The sequence below is a fragment of the Nothoprocta perdicaria genome, unplaced genomic scaffold (genome assembly GCF_003342845.1).
Source record: "Nothoprocta perdicaria isolate Ctin4 unplaced genomic scaffold, notPer1 scaffold_5, whole genome shotgun sequence".
Taxonomy (NCBI): Eukaryota; Metazoa; Chordata; class Aves; order Tinamiformes; family Tinamidae; genus Nothoprocta; species Nothoprocta perdicaria.
Window position 1 is genome coordinate 10,254,250 of NW_020455754.1, and position 23,510 is coordinate 10,277,759.

General features: G+C 39.8%; 1 protein-coding gene across 1 annotated transcript in view; it reads left to right on the forward strand.

Moving 5' to 3' along the window:
- Positions 1-23,510, forward strand: part of TRPC7 (transient receptor potential cation channel subfamily C member 7) — a 64,307-nt gene that overhangs the window by 28,227 nt on the left and 12,570 nt on the right. Inside the window, exons 3-6 of the mRNA XM_026047564.1 lie at positions 7,438-7,602; positions 12,172-12,388; positions 17,152-17,385; positions 18,920-19,184. Of these exons, the coding sequence (XP_025903349.1) occupies positions 7,438-7,602; positions 12,172-12,388; positions 17,152-17,385; positions 18,920-19,184 (881 nt within the window). The remainder of the gene's footprint in view (positions 1-7,437; positions 7,603-12,171; positions 12,389-17,151; positions 17,386-18,919; positions 19,185-23,510) is intronic.

Sequence of the window (23,510 nt, forward strand, 5' to 3'; positions counted from 1 at the left end):
TGGATGCAGTGAAAGGGCAATGCAGTTCTGGAAGGTTTTTTTTTTTTTTTTTTCCCTTTTCATGTACCACAGGGAGTTTGTTGTTCACTGGCTTTCTTTTCTGATCTTTTTTCTTTATTTATTTTGGAGGGTGGGGTGTGGATGAATAATTAAATGATAATGATTTCCAAGTGGCCTTGATTTTGAAGAGAGATGAAAAAAAAGGGAATGGCAGAGACTGGGATTTCCTATTCATTTTCTTGTTTTCAAATAAATAATTCAGTGCTAAGGATTTATGCATACATGTTAAAAAAGGAGAAACTAGACGGGAGCAACAAATCTTTTTGTAAAATATGCAGCCCACTAAAATATGAATCTGGATTTTGTTTGAAAGCCAAACACCTTATTTACACAGCTATAAAAAAATGTTTAGTGCAAAAGACACCACGTCCTTATCTCGGTGAAGTGACATTATAAAAAAAAAAAAATCTTCAGAGAGAAGTTTTAAGCTGAGCTCATTATATAGCTCCTGTACACTTTACATTCTCTAGTTATGCACCTCAAATATATCAAACATCATTTTATGACACGAACTTAAAAGGTAGCAAAGAACAAGAGCTACAACAAGACCTTCCCTCTCTCCCTTTCATTACCAAGAGGACTGTTAGCAGTTATTTCATTCAGCACTAGAGAGCATTTCTGTCAATAGGCAAATTGCATTTAAAATGGTCCTGGCAGTTTTACTTACTCCATTATTTTCATTTTCTGTTAAACTAATTTGGTTTTGTTTAGTTTTTAAGCCTGGCTGAATGCRGTTTCTCCCCTGTGTTGTTCGTTCTGTAGGAACCGTATTTTCTCATTTCTAGCTCTGTGGTGCAGGAGTGGCTTTGGACAATTGTACAAGCTCTGGGATGGGCTCATCTCCATTCCCTCAACTGTCTTGTCCTCTCTGTAAGGAGAGATCCCGATGTTCTTAATGTAGCCTTTGCTATAGCAGAAAATCCATCCCAAACAGCAGACTTGCTTACTGAGTGACAGAATATGTGGTTGTAAGCTCTAAGATGCAAAGTGTTCAAAACCAGAAATTTGGCTTAGATGACTCAGGCTGACTAGCAAGTGAATCCAGAGACTAAAGCTGGAGCATATACAAATTGGAGTAGTGGAGTATCTTGGAAGTTAATGGAAGAATATATTTTTCCACTGCAAAATGGCTATAAGAATTCCACGGGTAGAATTTGACTGTAATTAGARCAAGTCTCTTTTGTGAAAAGGTCCTAGAGAGAGTATACTTGGGTTGGAATTTCACTTATTACTTTTAATTTATATAGGGGAGAGCAATGATTTGAAGTCCGAGTAGTTTCCTCTTTCTTTCTTAAACTTTATCTAGAGTATCACTTAAACTCATTATCAGACCCTGTAGCAACAGGGATTTATGAGCCAACTTCCAAACCCATTTAACAATCCCATTTGGTGTAATTTAGTAGTGCAAGCACCGCAAGACAAATGTGTGTCCCTTTCACACTCCAGATCACCAAGCAAATATACTCGATTGCATCTTCTGTTGTTAAAATGCCTCAAAGTAGTTTCCTCAAATGAAAATTCTCATTCAAAGTTTTCATTCTTCAAATGAAAAGTGAAATCATTTGTTCATTCAAGATACACAGAACACAAAGTAAAAGATGAAAGAAAAAACGAGAATTATTTATATATGGGCCTTTTCCTTCACTCAGCAAGAACTCCAGCAATCTCCACCGAYCTCTCTTGTCTCCTGCTCTGCACTGGGTGAAACAACAGTGCAAGTAGGCGGGTCAACATTTTTCAATTTTTTTAAGAAAATATTTTGTTCAGAACAAACTGCTGCTTCATTCAGGCTTTGGTTCTTAAAAAAAATTTCAAATACCAAAGGAATCTTCAAAGCCAAAAAGCAGTTTAGAAGCAAAAAACAGCAGTGTTCTGGTTTGATATTTTCCTTGTGCTGTCAGTCTGTCTGTGTGCACATATTRGACCCTTTGATTCAGCTGATTCTCTGTGTTGAAATATCATAAAAAAAAAACCTAATCTTTTGAATGGAGAAGGTAGGGACATGGTAGCAATATTCTGCTTTCCCCTGTCTCTGAATTTCTTCTTCCCCACCTTTGCTTGCTAAGGCTCCCAAGACATTCTCCGCAACCCAAAGATGTTTTTGTTGCCTGATTTGATGGTAGAAACATGATATGACCCTGCAGAAGTGGAGAGGTTTGGTCCTCACCCTGCTCTATGTGAGCTCCAGCCCAGTGATGCTGATGGGCGATGCCGACACGAGGCTGGAGCAGAGCTGGGCAGAYCCAAGTCCATCTGCCTTTCTCTGCCAGGATGTGCCATTGAGGTTTCYTCATGATGCTGGTGTACACATTTTCTCCTTTGCTCCCTGACAACACATCCGTCAAAATGGGGGGAAAAAATCATATAGAAAAAACCCTTGATGCTCCCCTAATTTTCCTTTGCAACTCAGGGTTCCAGCATGGCAGCAAGTTCCAAAGATTCACCAAAATATTCCTCATTTTTGCTTGGATCTCTGACATTTGAAGCATTGCGCAGACAACTAAGGSTTCCCATGAGGAGGTTTAAGTTGTTTAAAGGGTGTTAGTTGACGTTATGGAAGGCCTACAGGAGCAAAGAGCTACACAGAAAGATAAATGTTTAATAATGAGCCCAGCAAGATTGTTCCAAGGGCTTGAACACAACTACCCGACGAGAAGAAAAATGGCTCGTCCTTGCCCCTTGCAGCATTTCCTGACATTACAAATGTTCTCCTGAAAATCTGTTTATATAGCTCCGTTTCTGRCTCCCGTTCACTGATTAAACATACCACGGTTCACCTGAGTTACAGCTTTTGTTTGCAGGCTTTTGCCMACGTTTGCTCTAAGGCTTACGGCGAAGGGATGAGTTGGCGGGAGCGTGACGGGAATGCCTGGCTGGAAGCAGAATATTAAAGCTAGAAGTTTGCACTGTCCGTTCTGATGTGAAGCTTTATGGTATTTTCACTGGTTCACTGATGAGCTTTTCCTTCCTATCTCAGCCCCTGGGATAGATTAAAGATTACTATTGCAAGGTGCATTGGGTGAGCAAGGTAATCCTGTYGGGGAGGGTTAATTCTTTTGCAGTGGTGCTAGATTTCTACATTCAAGAGAATTAGAATTTATCTCAGCAATAGAGGGGTGCTGTTGTTTCTGTGTGATTAGTYCCAGTCACCTGAAACTAATTTCTTGCAGAAATACGAAAACTTAAGGCAAATTAGCATTCATTTATCTAAAATATCTTTTTTTTTTCCTTCATGTTTAACGTCTGAGAACTGGCTTAAACTCTTAGTTTCCTCAATTTCTGCCTTTCTTTTCTTTGTATAGTTTATTAAGTTCATACCGTGAGACAAGAGAGATRCTGTCGAGGTGGGGACCAGGGTGGTTTGGGACAGGGTATTTCTGTGATATCTAACCCAGTGATACTGTAGTCACCTGCAGGGCTAATATCAAATTGCGCCARTAAGTGGGGTAATCTCAGCAGATCCCTTTCTTCTTCAATATAATGCACAGTAAATAATAAATGAAAGCGTCCGTATTGCGGTTTCATGGAATTTCCTGTACAGTTATAGAGGTATAAAGGTACTTTATTGTCTGTGCGGAGAAACTCATGCATTTTTGAACAAGTGTGCTGAGGAAAAAATTCACTTGCTGTCACGAGAGCTGCGAAGTACTTTCCTTTGCTCAGGAAAGAGTTGTCATACATCAGATTAGACAGCTAGTGTTTCATGCGGCGTCTGCAGCGGTATGCAAGAAGCTGCTCTTCATTTGGTGTGGAAAGCTGTTCCTTTGGGCGCTTTTAATCCCTGCTGAAGGCTTCAATCTGCCCATGTGAATGAGCAGTTCATGCTTTTAAATAGCTCGCTTTGGACCCATGTGGTCCCCTCCATGGCCAGTGTGTCCCTTTCAGACAGGGGTATCACATCCTCCTACAAAGACCCAGCCACATYGGGCTCATTTCAGCACTTTCTGCTTTTCCTTCCTGCAGGAATACAGCACAAGAGTGGTCCCAGATTGCCCCTTAAATGGCTTTTTTTTTTCAGGAATGCATAAAGAAAAATAGTATTTAATAAGAACTTTGAAAGAAACATTGCTATATACAGGCCTCTGTAATCATACTATTTTTTCMTGGCATTTTAAAGCACTCTGCCTTCCAGCTTTCCTTTCAAGCCCTGTTCTCTCCTGTGCTTATGATACTAAGCAAACTGTTGGCCTAATCTTTAACTTGGTGTCGGGGCCCACTCCTAGGGAAGACAGAAAGCTAAACAGCTCTGCGATGGGTTTGATGAGGATCTAATATTAATTTCTGAAATGCTGATAGAGGGTCAGTCAGCGTTGTCCAAGGGTCACTGCATGTGTCATTAGTATCTGATGGAGCAAGTGCAATGAAAAACTGTACTGTGTCCTGTAAGCATATAGGAGCATGAATGAATTTTGCCTTGCTATARGATCTTGCTGATCTTATTTTCCCCTCCTTTTTGGTAATAATCAAAGTGGAACGCCACCAGAGCTCTGTGGCACATTGCCAGTCCTYGTTGTCTCACACAAAAGATCTCATACAAAAGAAATTGTTCCAATAAATCCAGCTTCATGGCAATTCCGCCTCAATTTTCTCGTACTTGTATTTCCATTGTAGCTGTTCCCAGACGCGGGGAAACAGTGAGCTGATTAAAATGTCTGATGAATTCTCTGAAGTGCCAACCGGCAGGAGACTTGGACCGTCTCATTGCCAAGGACAACTGGATTTCTTTGTCCAAGTCAATTCCCATAACATGGTGAGCTACGGCTCACCAAGAGCCGAGGGAATCTGGCTGTGGCTTTGGGATGCCCCACATGGACCAGTGCGTCTCTCCATGTCCCTGCTGGCTGCTACAAATGCTGTTGGCTTCATCAAATCCGAAAATATCATTTAGGAAGGAATTGTCTGCTTTCCTAACAGTTAATCTATTTTTTTTTTCAATTATCAAACAAAATAACCCCAAGAAGCAGCAGCAGCATTAATGCAAACATAAACACTGAGCATTTGGCAATTGCTAATTGTAACACTGCTGCCATTGCTTCAAGCTAAAGCTTTAAATGCTCAGAATGATTAGGACTAATGATTTACAGGCCTATCTTTTGATAAACTTTCCCCTTCCCTTAAATAATTTAAAAGAAAACACAATAAAATGTCAATATTTGTGGGGACCATGTCCCAAGAAGAGAGGGTCATATAACCTCCTGCACTCAGAAATGGGAGGAATTTTATTTTATTTTATTTTATTTTATTTTATTTTATTTTATTTTATTTTATTTTATTTTATTTTATTTTATTTTATTTTATNATTTTATTTTATTTTATTTTATTTTATTTTATTTTATTTTATTTTATTTTATTTTATTTTATTTTATTTTATTTTATTTTATAATGCAGGCCTAAGCTATCTGAAGTACATTTTAAACGACCATTAATGTGCTGCTAAGACACTCTTCTATAGCAATCCTAATTACCATGTAACTGTATTTCAGTCTGTGCTAACAATGAATTGATCATTAAAGCTCACAGTAACCAGTTTTTTATTACACAAACATCTAGAAAAGAGTCCATTAAACTTTGCATGCGATGGCTGTCACAAAGCTAGYGAGGATGCAGACATGAGCAGGGTCTTCTCCGATGCTCCAGCTTCGTGAGTCACTTTTGGGTGACCTCTTCTAATGGGCACTGGAAGTTTCTGGAGTCTCTCTTTCATCATGACAGTTGACATGGCAGCTGGTTGCAGTCAAAAATGAGTTCTGGAGCATGTTCACCATCAACTTTTCTATAAAACCTCCTTTTTCCTCCTGTTTCTCTCTACTCCCTCATCTCCCTCYTAACCTCTTGAAAGTTCTGCTTTTTGGAATAGTTGAGGCTTTACATTTTACATTTACGTGTATTCACCCCCAAAGCTCATAAATGAAACACTCCACTCCGCTAATGCAATCAACTACTTTAACACAATATTTTTTTCATATTTTTCCCTTAGTTATTTTGCTTTTTAATTATCTTTCTTTGTGATTAAAGAGGGTCACAKTCTAAATTCAATCATGCTGAAGAACAATATGAAATAAAGAAGCTTAATCTTTATAATAAAATTATTCTGCAGGCTCCAGTGATGCTGTAATTTTGCCATTAAGAAATTGCCCTTTTCAATTGTYTGCCACTAGCCCCCCTTTTTTTCCCTCTGAACAATAAACTGAAGAAGAGCCTCAGCTACAGGATACAAAACACGTGTTTTCTGTACCAGAGCACCACAGCTCCTCCGTCTGCTTTTAAATTTGTCTATTATTTGTCCCATCAGTGAAGAATGAGCTGTCATTTTTTAAAAAAAGATAATCTGAGTTACAGCATTTTAAGTTGCTCCCTGCAAAATATCATCCAGGTATTTTATAGTTTACAGGGGAAGGAAAAACATGCTGAGTGGCTTGTTCTGGTCTGCAGGAAGTTAAGAAAATATAAAATTGGTGCTGGATAACCAGTTTGTTTGAGCTTCAGGTGTCTCTCTGTGGCAAATTATCACTGATTTTTTCAKCTTGATGTCACAGGTCTTCACATTTATTTTCTCAGTCTTAACGTGTACCATGATAGAAGTTTGCACAGGTTTGATTCACCCTTCCTCCTGTCATTTTTGCTAATAGTTAAATATTGAAAAGAATGAATGTGATTATATGCTATAAAAAATCTTTGGTCTATGAATTTGCTGATAGGGTCCTTTTCATAAATCAAAGATTTTTTGCTTATGGTACATGCAGAAAGTGCATGGAAAAGCGGATTTGCCTTTCTGTTGCCTTACTCTAATAGAAAACTTTTGATTTATAATGTCATTAGCTGAACTGTTATTAAGAAAAATACCCATTTTTGTCCCTGTTTAGCAAAACAATTGCAAATTTGCCGACATACAACCCTCTCCAGACAAATGCTTATGTGTGAAAYTACAGGCTTTCTGTGTAACTGCTCCAACAGACCTACACAAGTGCTACTGAATCCACTCCATAGACCCACTGTGCAGCAGCCTAGAGGTCTTAATATGGTGCAAAACCTTCTAGATTTGCCCCTCATTTCACTGATGAGGACAGTGCTGACCGTGAGTTCAGCTCATGGTCAGGAGATGGAGCTGCAAAACCCAACCCCACAGAGGTGCTTTGTGTTGTCCACAGACAGACATTGGGGTTTAGCTAGACCAGACATCTAGCAAAGCTTGCATCTAGAGATAGATGAAGCAAAGAAGTGCAACATACTCTGCTAGCAAGTGGGAATGTTAAGGGCTTCATGTGCAGTTTTCAATTTGCAGCACCATAAGCCAGTTGTCTGCAAAATCTCTTTCTCGCACTGATAGAAATCTCACCCTTTCAGACAATGTTACTGATACTTCTATTTCTCTTTCAGTTTGTTGCTCATCCCAACTGCCAGCAGCAATTGCTCACCATGTGGTATGAAAACCTCTCAGGCTTACGGCAGCAATCTATAGCTGTGAAGTTCTTGGCTGTCTTTGGGGTGTCCATCGGCCTGCCCTTCCTTGCCATAGCGTACTGGATCGCTCCCTGCAGCAAGGTACAAACTGGTTAAGGTGCATCTTGTTTATGGTCATTCCTATTCATGGCTTGGGTTGAAATCACAGTTGTTTCTATAATTCTGCTGCAAAATGATTAATTGTAGCCTCTAGGATTATCTCACATTCAGATGTTTCTTGCTGTGCACAAATGGAGCTATTGGGCATGTTCCAAAGTTCATCCCTTAAAGTAAAAAAGACAGGGTAGAGGAAGGAAACAATGAGACAGTAAATGCAAAGGATAAGAACAAGAAATAGGAAGGAGATAATCGTATGAGACTGGGATGAAGAACAATAAAAATGAAGAATAACAAAAGAAAAACAACTCAAAACCTCTTTAGTTCACCYTGACTTCATTCTCTTTTCTGTACCCTTTGTTGCAGGTTCTTCTCTCAAGGTATTTTATTTCCCTATCTACTTCTTACTGATCTTTTAGTTTTACTTAGTGGAGTGTTATTATGGCACTTGCATCTGAGGTTCTGCAAAGCCTTGGGGGACTGCTGGGCGCCACAGAGAAGACAAGAGTTAATCCAGCAGCCTCAGCAGTGCCAACAGCAAATATGAYGAAACTTTAAAACCTGCCATGTACCTAACCGTTGTTGTGCTGTCTAATAGCATCAAATGGAGCAGGAAAGTCTTGTTAAGACCAAAGGATCAGAGCCAGGCATTAGCTTGTGGTAAAGTTCAAGCTGTTTCTGCTTTGGTTTCTGTTGTGAGGTTTCCATGCTGAGACTGTTCAGACAAATGGAGATGAATGCCTGCGTGGCTGGCTGAATAATAGCTGTTTCTCTACCCTTGCGAAGAGAAAAGGTGTGTGTAGGGGGGTCATTTCTCCTGGTACAACACAGTCCACATCCTCCATTACAGGTTAGAGTGTCTGCAGCAGAGACTTATCAAAGCTACTTAAATCTGATAGAAATAGCCACTGGCAAGGATAGTTTATGCTGTCCTGAAAGCACTTTCTTCCATTTCCTTTAAAAGCCAGCAAGGAATATTTTCTAGATTTGTCAGAAACTATGGATCCGCTGATAGGTGTTAAGGAAAGACTATAATTTCAGAAGACTTATCCTTTAGTACATCCAGATAAAACTCTAAGAACAAATAGCCCTCCAGAACACCTCCTGTAATAAAATACATTTAAAGCTTGGTCCTCCAAAGCATCTCTGGGACAAGCACTTTCTCTTAGAGTACTTGMGACTATAACTTTGTTTTCTCATCATTTGTATCAGCATGAAAGTCAGCAGCTTTTATGAATACTGAACAAGACTCTAAAATATCCCACAGAACAGAGAAGTGAAACCAGAGCTGTTTGGTGGGTGGTTTTGGCTAGGTCTTAGCAGGAATTTGTATATGGAATTACTATGTTGACTCCTGCATTTTAGAACTCATACCAGGAGGGGTTTAGGAAGCTGTTTAACTGCTCTCACCTCTCTTCAGTGTGCTGACAGTGTGCCAACAGCAGCATTTATGGTATATTGTCAGTATTAAAGGGGTTGGATATAGCGATACTTGGGGAAAGTAGCTACACTTGAAATAAATGGAGTATTCAAAGAAAAAAAAYTGAATGAAGAGATCACTTCAAGGCAAACATTTTCAGCTTTAAAAAAAAGAAATGATTGAGAAATGATCATTAAAAAGAAAATCCTGATGTAGATGTATTGGAATTGAGGGGGGGGGGGGGAAAAAACTATAGGAGGGATGGTGGGGAAAAGGGCCACCTTTAGCTTTTCAGTGATCCTGATATTGCACTAAACCTTTCATGAAAAATCCTTTCTCTCTCATTCTCTATGTAGAAAATAYATGTACTTTTCTATCAAATTTAAATTACAAGTTCTTTCAGGCAAGAATTGCCTTTTAATTGTCTTTTAATGCACACTTTTGCACCAGGAAGAACAAGAGAGTTTTGATTTTTAATTGAGGTCTCTCATATCAATAATTGAGTACTGGAATCATGAGCACAGATTCCCCCAATGTATTGGCACACTATCCATAGTTGGGAATATTAGATGTAAGGACTCAAGGTTGAGATATGATCCCGTCACTGTTATTGTAAGCCATTACACAGGGAGTGAATTCTCTAAAATGAATGGTGATCTTAAGAGAAGATTTAAATGTGATGCTGGCTGCTCTGAGGCTACTGTTGTGCTTAACCTCTGCTGCAGAAAAYAAGGAATGGTCTGGGATGTTGGTGTCCAAAGGAAAGTTAGGGACAGCATGGAAAAACTACACAATCTCCTGCCCAATTTCATGTCGTCAAGAGCGAGGAAGATTTAGACTGTTTGCAGAACGAGAAATATTTTCTTTCTTCCCCAATAAGTTGAAGCACACAGTCAAATAGCATAATGCCAATAAAGATCATTTCCAAGGAGCTCTCACTGCTTGGGCTAAGCCRTTGCTTTCATTTAGCCGTGCTGGGGATTTATGAGCCAGAGCTGGCACAAACCTTACACTTATTGAGCACTGGAAATTCATTCCACTTAAATATATATCACTACCTTCTCACGCCACATATTTTCCTCTCCAGTTAAGCAACATATGATTTCTAACATAGCATTGTTCATGTCATGAGCATAATAATTAAATTACGAATTTACGAACAACTTAAAAGTTGTTTTTAAACACTATTTGTTCCTATCTCTTGGACTTGAGATTTATTTACATTTAGACAACTTTGTTTCACTACCACATTTTATATAGTTTCTTTTTGAAATGTCTGTGTGATTTATTATTTTCCAATAATACAGACAGAATATAAAGTCATGAAATAAGCAGCTCTCCTAAGAATCCTTCTCACATTCTWTCAGCATTTCTATCATCTTAAAGATGACAACCAGGCACTTGAAACCAGGTTCTTGAAAACCTGCTCTGATTAAACATATTTTTGGTTTAATAAAATAATTGAGAAAGTGATGCATCCAAGCAGCTATACACCTTGAATTTAACTTTATCGTGTTGCTTTGAAAATATGGTACTGTCATAAGGCATTGGGCTGAATGAAGGAATTTGAGCTTCATTATTTTTTCACTGGATATTCTAGTCAACACTTTCACCTCCTGTAGCACTTGGCTAAAATTGGATTTCTGAGAAGATATGAAAAGCCTCAGCTCAARAAAAAAAAAATGCAGACTTTCCTCAATAATAAAGGGGATAAATCATTGATGTATCACTGAATAAATGCAAACTTCCGATAAATTAGTAGAGAACTAAGTGAAATTATCCATATAATTCTGTAACACTCAGCATTATTTCTCTGATAACCCAGGCTGTACAACTTTAACCTCAGCTCTCTATTTTTTTAATTTCTATACTCAAGAGAAAATGTCTAATTATTTGAAAGGAATTCATGGCTCCCAGGAAAACACATTTTCGTTCTGAGTGAACTCAGGGTAAAAACGAGTCTTTGTTAGAGTGCAAATGCCTCTTTCTAAAACCTTTCCGATAGTGATTTCCATAACTGTAGTTATGTAGCTTTACTTCTCCATGAGTTCTCTTGGCTAGGTCAAATAAGGAAAGTATCTGAGGTCTTTATTATGTAGGACTCCCCTTCATGGGAAGCCCTTGCATGGGCTCTGGTATTCCCAGACAAGACTAACGAAATTCAGACTCCAATTCAGTGAATATCTACCTGCAGAAATTTTTCCTCATTGACTTCATTGAGACATAACTCTGTTAGTAAGGGTTCAAGAGTAAATGATTTTTTTTTTCCATTTTTGTTTCTGGAAAATCTTGCTCGGATTTAGAAACAAGCATATTTTCCAGCAGGGTTTTCCATTGTCAACCTCATAAAAAATATTTAACATTTCAAAAATTCAGAAAAGGAAAATAGATAAGAAGCCAAATCATAAAGCTTACATTAAATTTCTGTTAGACCTAAAGAGCCCTGGCATAACTATGCCCCGGGTCTAAAATATTTACTGCTATGTAATGACGAGAGACTTCTTAGAAATGGGCTTTTAACAAAGGTGCTGCTGGAGATACTCAAGAGAAAAAGGAAYTTAACTTTTCATTCCTTTTTTGTATCTCCTATGAAAATTTATGATCAAGTCAGAAGATAGACTTATCATCAAGAGAGATTAATCAATGAGTAATAAAATGCAAAAAAATCCCATGCACATTTAATCATATTTTCAGGAAAAGGCTCATATGCAACCGCATTCTTCTTGATGAATATTGTGTCCAGTACCATGCACACTGGTTCCCACATTCATAAAACATCTAGCTCWGACCATATTGGGAGTAATATTTTCTTAGATCATGGAAAATCTGAAATGAGATGCTATTGAAATTAATTAGCAAGCAACACTTTTCAAGAAGGAASAAATATTAATTACAATGAAGACATCTAATCCAAAAAAAGTATAATTTGTAATACAATGCATAAAAACTGGTAGTAACAAGGAACAACATGAACAAACCCAGCTTAGTCCATGATCTATATTTATTTTCCAAAGTTTTTACTAAAATTTAAGTCATTATTGCTTTGGGCAAATTGTTAAAACTTTTACAGGAAAAATCATTTAGGAAATGGATAAGAAAAAAAAATCTTATGTCTTGTGTATGTTGCATTTCAGTTGGGACGGACCCTCCGAAGTCCTTTCATGAAGTTTGTGGCACATGCAGTTTCTTTTACAATTTTCCTTGGACTCTTAGTAGTGAATGCTTCAGACCGATTTGAAGGAGTGAAAAATCTTCCCAATGAGACTATCACGGATCATCCTAAACAAATATTTAGAGTAAAAACAACCCAGTTCTCATGGACGGAATTGCTGATCATGAAGTGGGTATTGGGTAAGTAAAACCGATATGTCCTTTAGACTGTGAATAACTGTAGCTTTATAGGTGGTGATATGCACCCCTGCTCCCCCAAAAAAGGCTATATTTTGGATTGATAGAAGTGTTTTGATTGATTTAAGCAAGAACACTTGGTCACTCCTTTTAAAAATAAGAAATGATGCTTAGTAAATGCCCACTTTCCAGTTTTTTCACTTCACGTGATGAATGCTATATATGATGTCTACTTGCCTCTTAAAGAAAGTAATATATTCATAGGAAATTGTTGTTTCTGTATAGGATATACCACCTTTCAAGGCCATTTAAAGTAGGTAGAAAAAAATGTGTTCACTGCAACATGGATAACTAACCTCTCTTAGAATAAAATAGGATTTATTGCCATGGGACCCTACTGTAACTTACTGAATCTCAGTTTCCTCATATGCAAAATGGGTATACTGTCATTTACTCTTTTGTAAAGCAGCCTGAGACACAGTGCTGAAAAACGCTAAGAGATGAATTTTTTGAAATCCGTAGTAGGAAATTATTACTGGTGAGATGACAGCACRGTGCTCAATTCTTCCAAAAGAACTGAAGATCTTTGAAAAATTATAAAGTACKGTTTCATTTGAATGAGTTCTACTAAGAGCAAAGGTCTGTCAGAGGTGCAAGTCAAACTGTGAAGGAGCTTTAGGCAAATTGAGATATATGCCTTTTTCTGTAGGCACGTTTTATTTCTGACAGGTCTGCCACCTTGAACCACTAATCTAAACAAGCTTAGAAGGATTCATTGGGAAATTGAGCTTATCAGCTCTGCAGAATCTTTATCTACCTTTGCTGTATCTATTTTTACTCATCGCCATGATTTTGGTCCTTTTCTTGCAGGAAGTCAAATAATTGCATGGTTCCACAAGTGCTGATGGCATTAATGCCACTGAAAAATAGGGTATGSCTGCTCTGTCTGATGACCTCCTGGCCACTCTTTCTTTGTTCCTTGTCCTTGCAAGAAGCAGAATCCTATGCAGGATATTAGGCAAGAAAAAAGGGAAGAAAAAAAAAAATAGATGCCAGACTAGATTGAGTAAGCCTATAAGATATATTTTTAAAATGATATTAAAGCACTYGAGACAAGATGATTAGATTTTAGACTAGGTATTATGTTCTCATAGACAGTAGGTATCTGCCTGCCTGGGTGAGTGCCTGAGAGATGAAGGAGAAAACATTTCATTTGAAATGAAGGTTTTCAGTTTTCTGGGAGAAGAAAGGTGATTCATTGYACAGGCTTCCGCGTTTAATGAGATTTTCTAATGAGTGCCTACATCAGCACTGACAAGTACTCTCTGGCCATGTTACCTRTCTCCCTACCTGCTGCTTCAAATATTGTCTCGGCATCAGCAAAGTGGAAGTTTGGTGCCTGCAGCCYGCTGAGAGCTGGCTCAGGGCTTGGGCGCTTGCTGGGCCCTGCACATAACCCAGAATTTTAAAGGCTGTAAAAGGAGAATGGAAAATGAATTGCCCAGCCTTTGAGTGGAAAAAAATATATATATGTGTACGTATATATATATATCTATCACTAGTATGTATATTTAAGTGCAAATATAAACAAATAAGAACATTCTTAGAGAGATATCACAAGAGAAGTTACAAAGRTAAGCTTTCCCAAAGATGAGTGAGTGAGTATATGCTATGTACATGTTGAAAAATAGTGAATCTAATATGTACTAAATCTACAAACCTGTATTAAGTCTGCGTCACAACATCTGCAGTTGTTATTTTCAGGCTGGACTGGGTAGGTGTGCTACCTATATTCCTGCTCATGGCACAATCAAAAATCTTAATTTTACTTATTCTCATCTTGGGAATCCCTTTTTTCTGTTTCCACATCTTCTCTTTTCTCCTTCACACTGGGGCAGGAATGATGATKGGTGATTGCACATGACTCATTTTGACTCCTAGTCAGCCATTCCTGAGTAATTAGTTTACAGCTTCCTGATCTTAGTTCTTTTTTGGGGGAGAAGACAAGTTGTGTGAATTATCTGTCTGTCAACCATAAAATTATGAGCCMTGTTCAGAATAGCTTTATATGAGAGTAAGGTGGTACTTGAACACAGTGTGCCTGGAGTGAGCACAGCCTGTGACAGCACTGCCTGCAATTAATCTTGCTGCAGATGTAAAAACACGYACGTTGCACAGAAAGACCAGGATTTTCTGCATGAATGTCACGGCCAGAAGGACACACTGGAAGCAGAGAAGTTCCAYCGGGCCAGACAAAATTCCTATTGCAGAGCCAGCCGAGGCAGCAGGCGAGCTCGAGGAGACACAGTTGCTGCACAACGGTCTCGGCTGATCCGACAGCCTTTGGCAGCTCAGGGGAGGCTCAAAGTCRTCTCGCTAACGTCAGCTGCTTGTGGTGTATGTATTAGGCCAGAGGATGTAAAAATCTGACAAACTGGTCCCTTGTGTGCGCAGGTGGTGAACACTTCGTGCATCCTCCCATCTTCCTTCCCAACCTGCTCTGCCTGTAACTGACTCTTATYCCTGCTAAAGCCAGAAATACCCATCAAGGTGACATTTCTGGTCTGTCTTCTGTCCATATCCCCACCTCTCTGGCATCCAGCAGCAGGAAACTGCTTCTCCCATAAACTGTAGGTCACACAGTCATTGGAGACAACGGCTCCAACGTTCACTCCCAAGAGGGCAGTGAAATACAGATGAATTCCTGCAAGCCTGTTCTGCCCTGATCTCATGTTGGCCCTCAATATTCCCTTTTGGATATCTCATCCTCTATCCTTTCTTCCAAATTTCATCTGCTTTGTTTCTACCCAGTACTTCTACTTGAGGAGATGCTTCGAGTTAATCTCTCACAGCACATCTCCAATTACACAACAGTACTGACCACATAATTGCTGTAACTCTTCTACATTTCTTGGATAGATGTTTTTCCATATGGATGGATAAGAAATGATTGTTACATAGCTGGCAAAAAGAATGATGTAAATTATAGGCCAATAATGTGATACTTTCACTGAGTGATTGTATTATTAGTCTATTTAGATTTTGACATTTCCTACTTCATTAATCTATGACTTTGGTATATTATGTGACCTAGATTACAAATAAATTTGGGTGGGAGAGTTAATATTTAAACCAGGAAAGACATTTATGGGCATCAGTGAATGAGTGATCTGCTTGGCAATGCTTTGTATAGAGTAGTTCTTCAAGGGCTTTAGTTTTTATAAAATGTGCCCTCATAATACATTGGGTTAATGCCTCCTACCTATTTCTTTTGGGATCTTTTTTCAAGATTAAAATTGTATTTCTTTAATATTTCATCCTCACACTGGGACAGTGCCTGAGAAACGAATTCTTCCACCTCTCCCTTTGGCTATTTATTATTAAATTTTACTCCTGGTGAATGATRACAGGAGGATAAAGTTCTTGCTTTGACACAGCCAAACACTTACAGATTTTAGCAGAGGAGATGCCTGAGTGCCACGTTGTACAGCACTGAGAGGAGACCCTTCGCAAGCAGACCCTTTGCCTCAGAGGTCCAACATGTACAAGGAGGTGGCTAAAGCCTTTCCCCAAAAGACCAGCTCCTGGTCTTCCTCCAGCTCCTGATATSACCGACTAGTGGTGTCTTCACACAAGGCGTCACGGGGAATTTAGCTTTTCTTTCTCTGACAAATCCTTCTCAGTTCAGGATGACTGACAGACCGGCAGTTCTTTATTCCTCCACCCTCCAGCTAGATTCGCCGTGACTTGTTTCCTTTCTTACAACTCAACCTCTGACCATACCTCTTGGGACACCACGTGCTTCCCGGAGTCTCTAAAGCAGCCAGGCGAATACATTTTCATGCCACACCACAAAAGAGGATGAAGAAGAGTTCACAAAAAGGACATAATCTCAGGAGGCCATTTGGAAGTTGGCAGGCACTTCTCCTGCTTGATTAAATGTGAATTTTGCTGCTGCTATGGAAACAAGATTGGTCACCTGGAGATGTGGTTGCAATCTGGACAGAGTTCAGGAAATAYTTATATTTATCAGTAGGTTTTAAGCATTCTCATATTTTAGCTATTCAGAAAAGAGCTTTTGGTTCTGGGGCTCTACTGTGACTGGAAGTGGGGCATGGTGGTAAATCTGACTTGAGCTCTTGGCTCCACTTTGTCCAGTGAGTTCACCTCTCCTCCCTAGCACTCCCAGGGCAGAACACAAATATCAACATTTTTTAATTTTCTTGGTTTGGCATTTAAGTTTATCTGTAAGTCTGTTGTTAATAGGATCAGTTCAGACTAAAGTTAGGATTTTCAGAGTCGTAGATTATATTTAAATATGTGGAAATTTGCTATACCTAATAAATCAAACTTTATAGAAAACTTCTGCAAGGGCAGAAATTCCAGCTTCCCTTTTCTCTGACTATATGGTCCTCTGTATTTTTCAACTTTTCCAAAAAGATGCAAGTTTTCCTAATGTGTTCAGTGTTTCTGAATKGTGCTTTCTCTGAAATCACCAGAAGCCAACTTTACTGTTGAGTCGTACTGTAAAGCTTTGAAAATGCTCACTCATATGCTCAACAAGATTTACCAGATTAATGTTTTGAATTGCTTTTAAGATGATAGAAAGCATTCTCTGGAGAGGCCACTGCAATTGAAGAGTGGGTGTGTTACATAAAATTATTTGGCTTGTCTCACAATTCCCCCTTAGCCACAAAGAGGTTCTGCTTCAGGCTCTAGAAAGCAGCTTTTAAATTGCCAGTTCGTGTGTTCTGGTTTTCCCACAGGCATGATATGGTCGGAATGCAAGGAGATCTGGGAAGAGGGTCCACGCGAGTATGTCCTGCACCTCTGGAACCTGCTGGACTTTGGGATGCTGTCTATTTTTGTGGCATCATTCACAGCCAGGTTCATGGCCTTCCTCAAGGCAACTGAAGCACAACAGTATGTGGATCAGTACGTCCAAGATGATGACCTCAATAACGCCACCCTCCCCCCCGAAGTTGCTTATTTTACTTATGGTAAGATGCTTTTTGCTCTTTAATTCTTCCTGTTCTTGCAGACTAATGCATGGTAGTGCTGAAAGCAGCAGCTTATTTTGCTTTTTCTGCCTTCTTTGAAGCTTTTGCAAACTCAAGCAAATTATTCTTCACATATCTAGCCATTCCAGCCATCTTCATAAACAGCTAGAGAGGAACCGATATCTGAGCCTAATTATGTCTACTGAGGCTACATTCAGGTCTATCGAATACTGGCAAAATAGCTTAAGAAACAAATAATCATGAATGAGACTGAGCAGAATATGATTTAAATGACAGATGAAYGAACCATCTTGGTGTTCCAGATGTGAGAGGGCGGAGATGTGTGAACAAATATAGAAGCTAGAACTGCACTTTTACCCRGCGGTTTGCTCTGCATCTGTATCACGTCCAATGCCAGGATAATGGCAAATACAGACACAGAGTACCCTCAAGAGAAGCTCCTTTCCTATGAAAGAATTTTTATTTTGGAGAGCCTGTGTATTCTACAAGGGATAGCATCAGGAAATGCAAGGAGCAGCAGCCTTGACAACATTGTTTTTGATGGCTGAAATGCTTTTTCCTTTGCTCTACAAATGAACAGAGCTTTGCACTGAGGTGTAGGGACTGGATTAGCTGCACGCCTGATTCTGATCTGTGCTCTTCCCCTCTCTGGTTTGCTGCTGGCCCATTTTGACTTCACCATACAGCAATCCTCCCACAGTGCTAGACTGTCACACGCGGGCTGCTGTGTTCAGTGCGAGGGTCCAAAACAAAATGTCACAAGTATATCCTATGAATCCTTCCACTCCTTTTCCTTTGGCTCAGTTTATTGCAAATAATACTTAAGTTTAATGCTGTGTTTTTAAAAATGTTATGTTTTAGCCCTGAATTGCAAAACTTCTATCAAGAATACTGGTGTATGCAAAAATATTATAACCTGTATTAATTAAAATGTTCACATTTTCAGAAGATTAAATATATGTATACCTAGTATTAACAAAAGCTTGCTAAAAGATATATGAGTGACCATATTACAGGAATTGGCTTTAATTTAAAGGAAACATGAAGTGGTACACCTGATTATATTTGCTTTATCCAAACTTCTTTGCCTAATGGTTGGATAAAGATCTCAACCTTGCTAATGTTTCCTTTCCATACACTGACACAGTGCCATGTATCTAAAGCAATAGACAAGCTCCATTTCATATTTTCAGTGCTCCATCTCAAGGGTTTCAGATGTATGGCTGATGCAGCTGATGTGTGGCTAAAAAACAAAGAATGCACTTGGTTTAAGGCTATTTATTTGTTGTGACCACTTAGGAAATTACAGTGATCTGCCTATTTCTCTCCTCATTTCCACGTGAAATACATGGCTAATCCTTCTCATCCATCCTTGTAAAGCATGCAGAGGACTTATTCCTTCCTTAGCTCCTGGACAAAACTGAGATATAGTCTTGAAAATAGGTCATTTATCATGACAACTTCCAACTAACACTTTTCATTACTAATACCTAATGTACATATATTGTTTTAGCCAGGAACAAGTGGCTTCCCTCGGATCCTCAGATCATTTCAGAAGGACTGTATGCAATAGCTGTGGTACTCAGCTTCTCCCGCATTGCTTACATTCTTCCAGCCAACGAAAGCTTCGGCCCCCTCCAGATCTCTTTGGGGAGGACTGTGAAGGATATCTTCAAGTTCATGGTCATCTTCATCATGGTGTTCCTAGCCTTCATGATTGGGATGTTCAACCTTTACTCCTACTACCTTGGTGCAAAATATAACCCCGCGTTTACAACGTGAGTACCCAAGAAAATGCAGCTGCTCTTGAAGGGCTCAATCCAATCTTGTCCAGCATGAACCTCATGGGAACAGGTTATACCCGGGTATATGTGTCACTTCCTTTTCCGAGCCGCATCCTTCCCAGCTGGCTTGGGTGTCCCATTCTAGCTTAGTTCTGCTCCTGTCTGCTCTGAGTATTCAGAGCTTCCTCTTTTCTCCTCATAAGAAATCAACCATCTTAAGCCTCCCTTCATCAGCAGCTTCTCCCTTCCTACTGCTGCCTGAGTTTCCCACTTCCCTTTTCCCGCCTAATCCTTTGATTTCATTAGCTTTCATCTCAGCCAGACATGAACCCACAGCACATTTGCAGGAATATGCAGGGTCAGTGTTTGCTGGGCTGGCTGCTTCCGACCTTGCATGTCTGGAGAGAGCTATGAAACATGCAGGAGGCCCATATGCAAGGCAGGAGGACGTTGTTCTTCTGTGAGTAATCACAAAGAAGACTGAAAGTGAATTAGCTAATATATTTTATCCTCCCTCTCACTCTTATTTGCATATGGGCTTGATTTCATTGCAAATAATTAATGGCAATGGATAAGAGACCCTTAAACTTAATAACAACCCTGCCACTTGGGAATTTTCAGGCACAAGGCATGGTGAATTTGCTGTGGTAAGAAACTAAACTTGAATGCATGTATTTTTACCTTCACATGGAGTTCAGGCAGGGCCTGAAAAGATGATATAAATGTGTGCACTTTTCACCTTGGGGAGCTATGCCTAAAGTTTCCACTCCAGCTGAGTAGGGAAGGCAAATCAAAGCTTTGGCTGGGAAGTTTATATCAAGCCACCAGCCCTGGCAATCAGCTCAAGACCTGAGGGAAGGGAAATGTCTAGGTCAGAAATGGTTATTTCTGAAAATCAAAGTAATTGATCAGGAAAATGTTTTGTGACATGGGCTAGAGGTGCAAGGGAATTTCAGCTAATGACTCAAGAAAAGCATCGCAGCAGAGGCTGAGCACATGGCTAGTGTTTTTAAAAGTGCAAGGTAAAGCAAACGCAAAATAAGGAAGGATTTTCTATATGTGTGAACTGCTTTTAGGATTTCCATATGTGTGAACTGTTTTTAGGATACTACTTGAGGGCGGCCAGAATTATAAGGCGTGTCAGAGCAGCAGGCCCTTGCTCGAATAATGCTTGTGCTGATGGAGAGCAGCGTTTGTGGTTGAACAGTAGTCAGCTGGCTCTCCAGAGCAATGCCACTCTCCATGAGGAAATAATTAAAAAGCATTGGCATTTGTCTTCCTTCAGGGTAAGCGAGTGTGTTGAGCACGGCCATATGCACGTGGATCAATACTGGCGAATGAATCACACCCTTCACCTCGCTAGGGCAATCAGGAAGGCAGAGAGAGGCTGGCAAATGCTTCAGGAGGTTCACACTGATGCTACTTTCCAAGTGGGCAAGCCAAGAAGCTTTCGGAGGCAGTCCGGGAGCCCCAGGCAGGCAGGTGACAGCTGATCTCTTCAAGCCCATTCTGCAGCAGCATAGACTGTGAGGGCTTGTTGTGCAGCACGCTTATAGCAGGCTGGGTAGAATTCATTCCAACATGTAGCTCAAGCCAGGAAAGCGTCAGATCTGAAACGTTGCTATTCCCTGATGTGCCTTAAGTTGAGATGRGAACTTGTGGTTGTCCCACCCTAAGTGCAGGGTATGAGACTTGAGCAGCCTGTTTCCCACCTCTGTGCAATGAGGACTATATCTCAAATAACAGTAGTGTAGGATAGCAGCCCTCCTTCTGCTCCCTGACCCAGGCACTGACCAGCCTGACGTGTAACACAACCAGGACATGGGGTTTCAGGGCAGGAGCTCTCCTGCTGCTCAGCTGCAGATGAGGGAGGTGTCCCACATGCAGCCAAACCTTCAGGAGAACCTTTTCCCTCACATGCAGCAACGCCCCTGAGAACTTCTCTGTAAGTGACATTTGGATGTCTTGTTAAATGACTGTTTCTTGTCTTTGGGAAATAGTGGGGACTTCTCTTATTCTCCCATCTGGAAAAGGAAAGTGCATCATAATGTCTTCCTCTTGATCTAACTTTAAGGCAATTCTGCTACATACTTGGAATGATGGAGCCTACAGCATTTATCAAATCCAGAGCAGACCACAGCTGGTATTTGATATGTCATTTCTCTAATGTGTCACACGATGAGCTGGGGGCTTTTCTTGTAGCTCCTCTATGAGGCAATGACTTTTCCAGCATCGTTTCTTTCCCTCAGGTGGCTTTTTCCTTCCAAATGCACAGGGACCTGTTTTATCATACCACCATCTAGTGAAACCTGTGCCTTATAACATAATGTTTAAATTTTCCAATCAAGGCAAATAAGCCTTCTAGACTTCTCCTGTAACCTCAGGATATATTTTAATGGAAAGACTTATGAGGCTAGATGCAATTATATTTATCTGTTCTCAGTAATCAGGTAGAAGCAAATTGAATATGTGAGATGAAACTTGCTCCTTATTTGTGGAGAATATGCCCTTGAAGCACAAGAGTTAATCAAAAGTTGGATAGAAACGGTCTCTGCTTGCCTGGTGGTGCAGGAACTGTCAGTTATTGTTCTCCAACACGCACCTCCAGATCATGCTGTTAGCAAACACGAGGCTCTGATTCAGTAGCATTGCTGCTCTCTGGTCGATATATGTGGATCTTGTGGTCAGTCTCTGTTTGTGGAAATGAAGAGTAAATGCTGATCAAAATCGTGGCCCCTCACTAAAGACTGAGAGGTGCAGATGCAGGTGGTGCATAGGGCCCACTTGGGTCCTCCGGTCAGTCCTCTTCCTCCTTAGCCTCAAGTATGTACTCACTTACCCTGGAAGGACTTTATATTATTAAAAAATTTTCCACAGACACGGTTTTCCTTTTGGAAAATGAGATTTAAAATAGGCTTACTGTCTTATAGCTAAACATGGAGGTGTGTCAAATGATCACTAATGATGAACCTTGTTATCATAAGACACATATACACAGGGATTAGCATTCATCCTAAAAATCCTTCTACAGCAAATTCTAGTTCAGGAAGTTCCAGTTTTAATAACCTAATGCCAAGGATATATTTGCAGAAGGAAAGCTGTTCATCCTAGCAACATTTCCTTCTCTCTTTTTTTTTTTCTTTCTTTTTTTCTGAGCTACCTGTGGGACCTGCTCAGTGTGGTGGGTTCCTACTGCCATTAACTTATTCATGAGGAGCAGAGAGGTTTCAGTATTAGAGCTGAATAAGTAACTAGAGCAATTGTTCTGCAAATTCACCTCAGCAAAGAAAAATAATGCTTGCTTTGCTATGCTCACAACCATTTGGTGACCTCCCTGGATGCATTTTYTGGCAGGCACTTTTGCAAATTCTAACGAAGACAGGTGAAATTTTACAGAATGCAAAKTTAATATTCAAAAATATGACAGTTTTACTATAGGACTTGAATTTCTGATATTAATTTGATATTGAAAGGAYAGTTTGATTTGTATATTAATCAGCTCGTGGCACTGAATGGATAACCTGCTCTGAATATCACGTCGTATAGTGCCCTTGAACAAATGAACAGGCAGAGAACAGCTCAGTGAAATAGCTTAGAATGACAAATACATCCATGAAAACCACCACTTCCCGGGGCAGCACTTAGGCAGAGAAAAGACTACATKTGTCCAAATATTATAGAGGAGAAATTGCTTGCTTAGTTCTAATGATAATAATCAGCGAATATCCACTGTGGCTTGGATTTCTCCTTCCCGTGTTACTTCTGAAAAACATTCAGCATTCAGATTTGCTTGTGTTGCCTTTCAAAGAGCAGACACTTAGCACCCCGGTGGCTTATGAAGCGAGGCAATCACGCAGCGTTTCTGTTGTTTATTGAATTTATATGTTCCCTCTGCAATGGAAATAAAATGCAAAGTGGCTTATTTCACACTGTTAAATACAGAGATTATTTAGCTAAGCAGGGTATACTTTCAAAATATTTTTTTGCATTTCCTCAGTGTCCAAAAGCAGGCAATTTTCATGACTGTTGCAACCGTGTTTATCTGTTTATTGTATGCTGTGTATAGAACACAGCTCTTGAAAGAGCCTGTAATTAAGAACATGCCATGCAAACAAAACCGAAATGGAGGCGAGACTGATTGCGTTCCTCTCGCTTTCTGCATGGCAAATCAGGCTGAAGGCCACAGCACAGACTTCTCTGTCTCCTTCTGCCCAAAGCATGAGTCATTGTTCAGTACAAATGCTACGCAGAAGTTGGAAGCCTTTTTCTTTCCCTTCTCATTGTGCTTTGTCAAAATTAGATGTTTTTGCAGATTATATT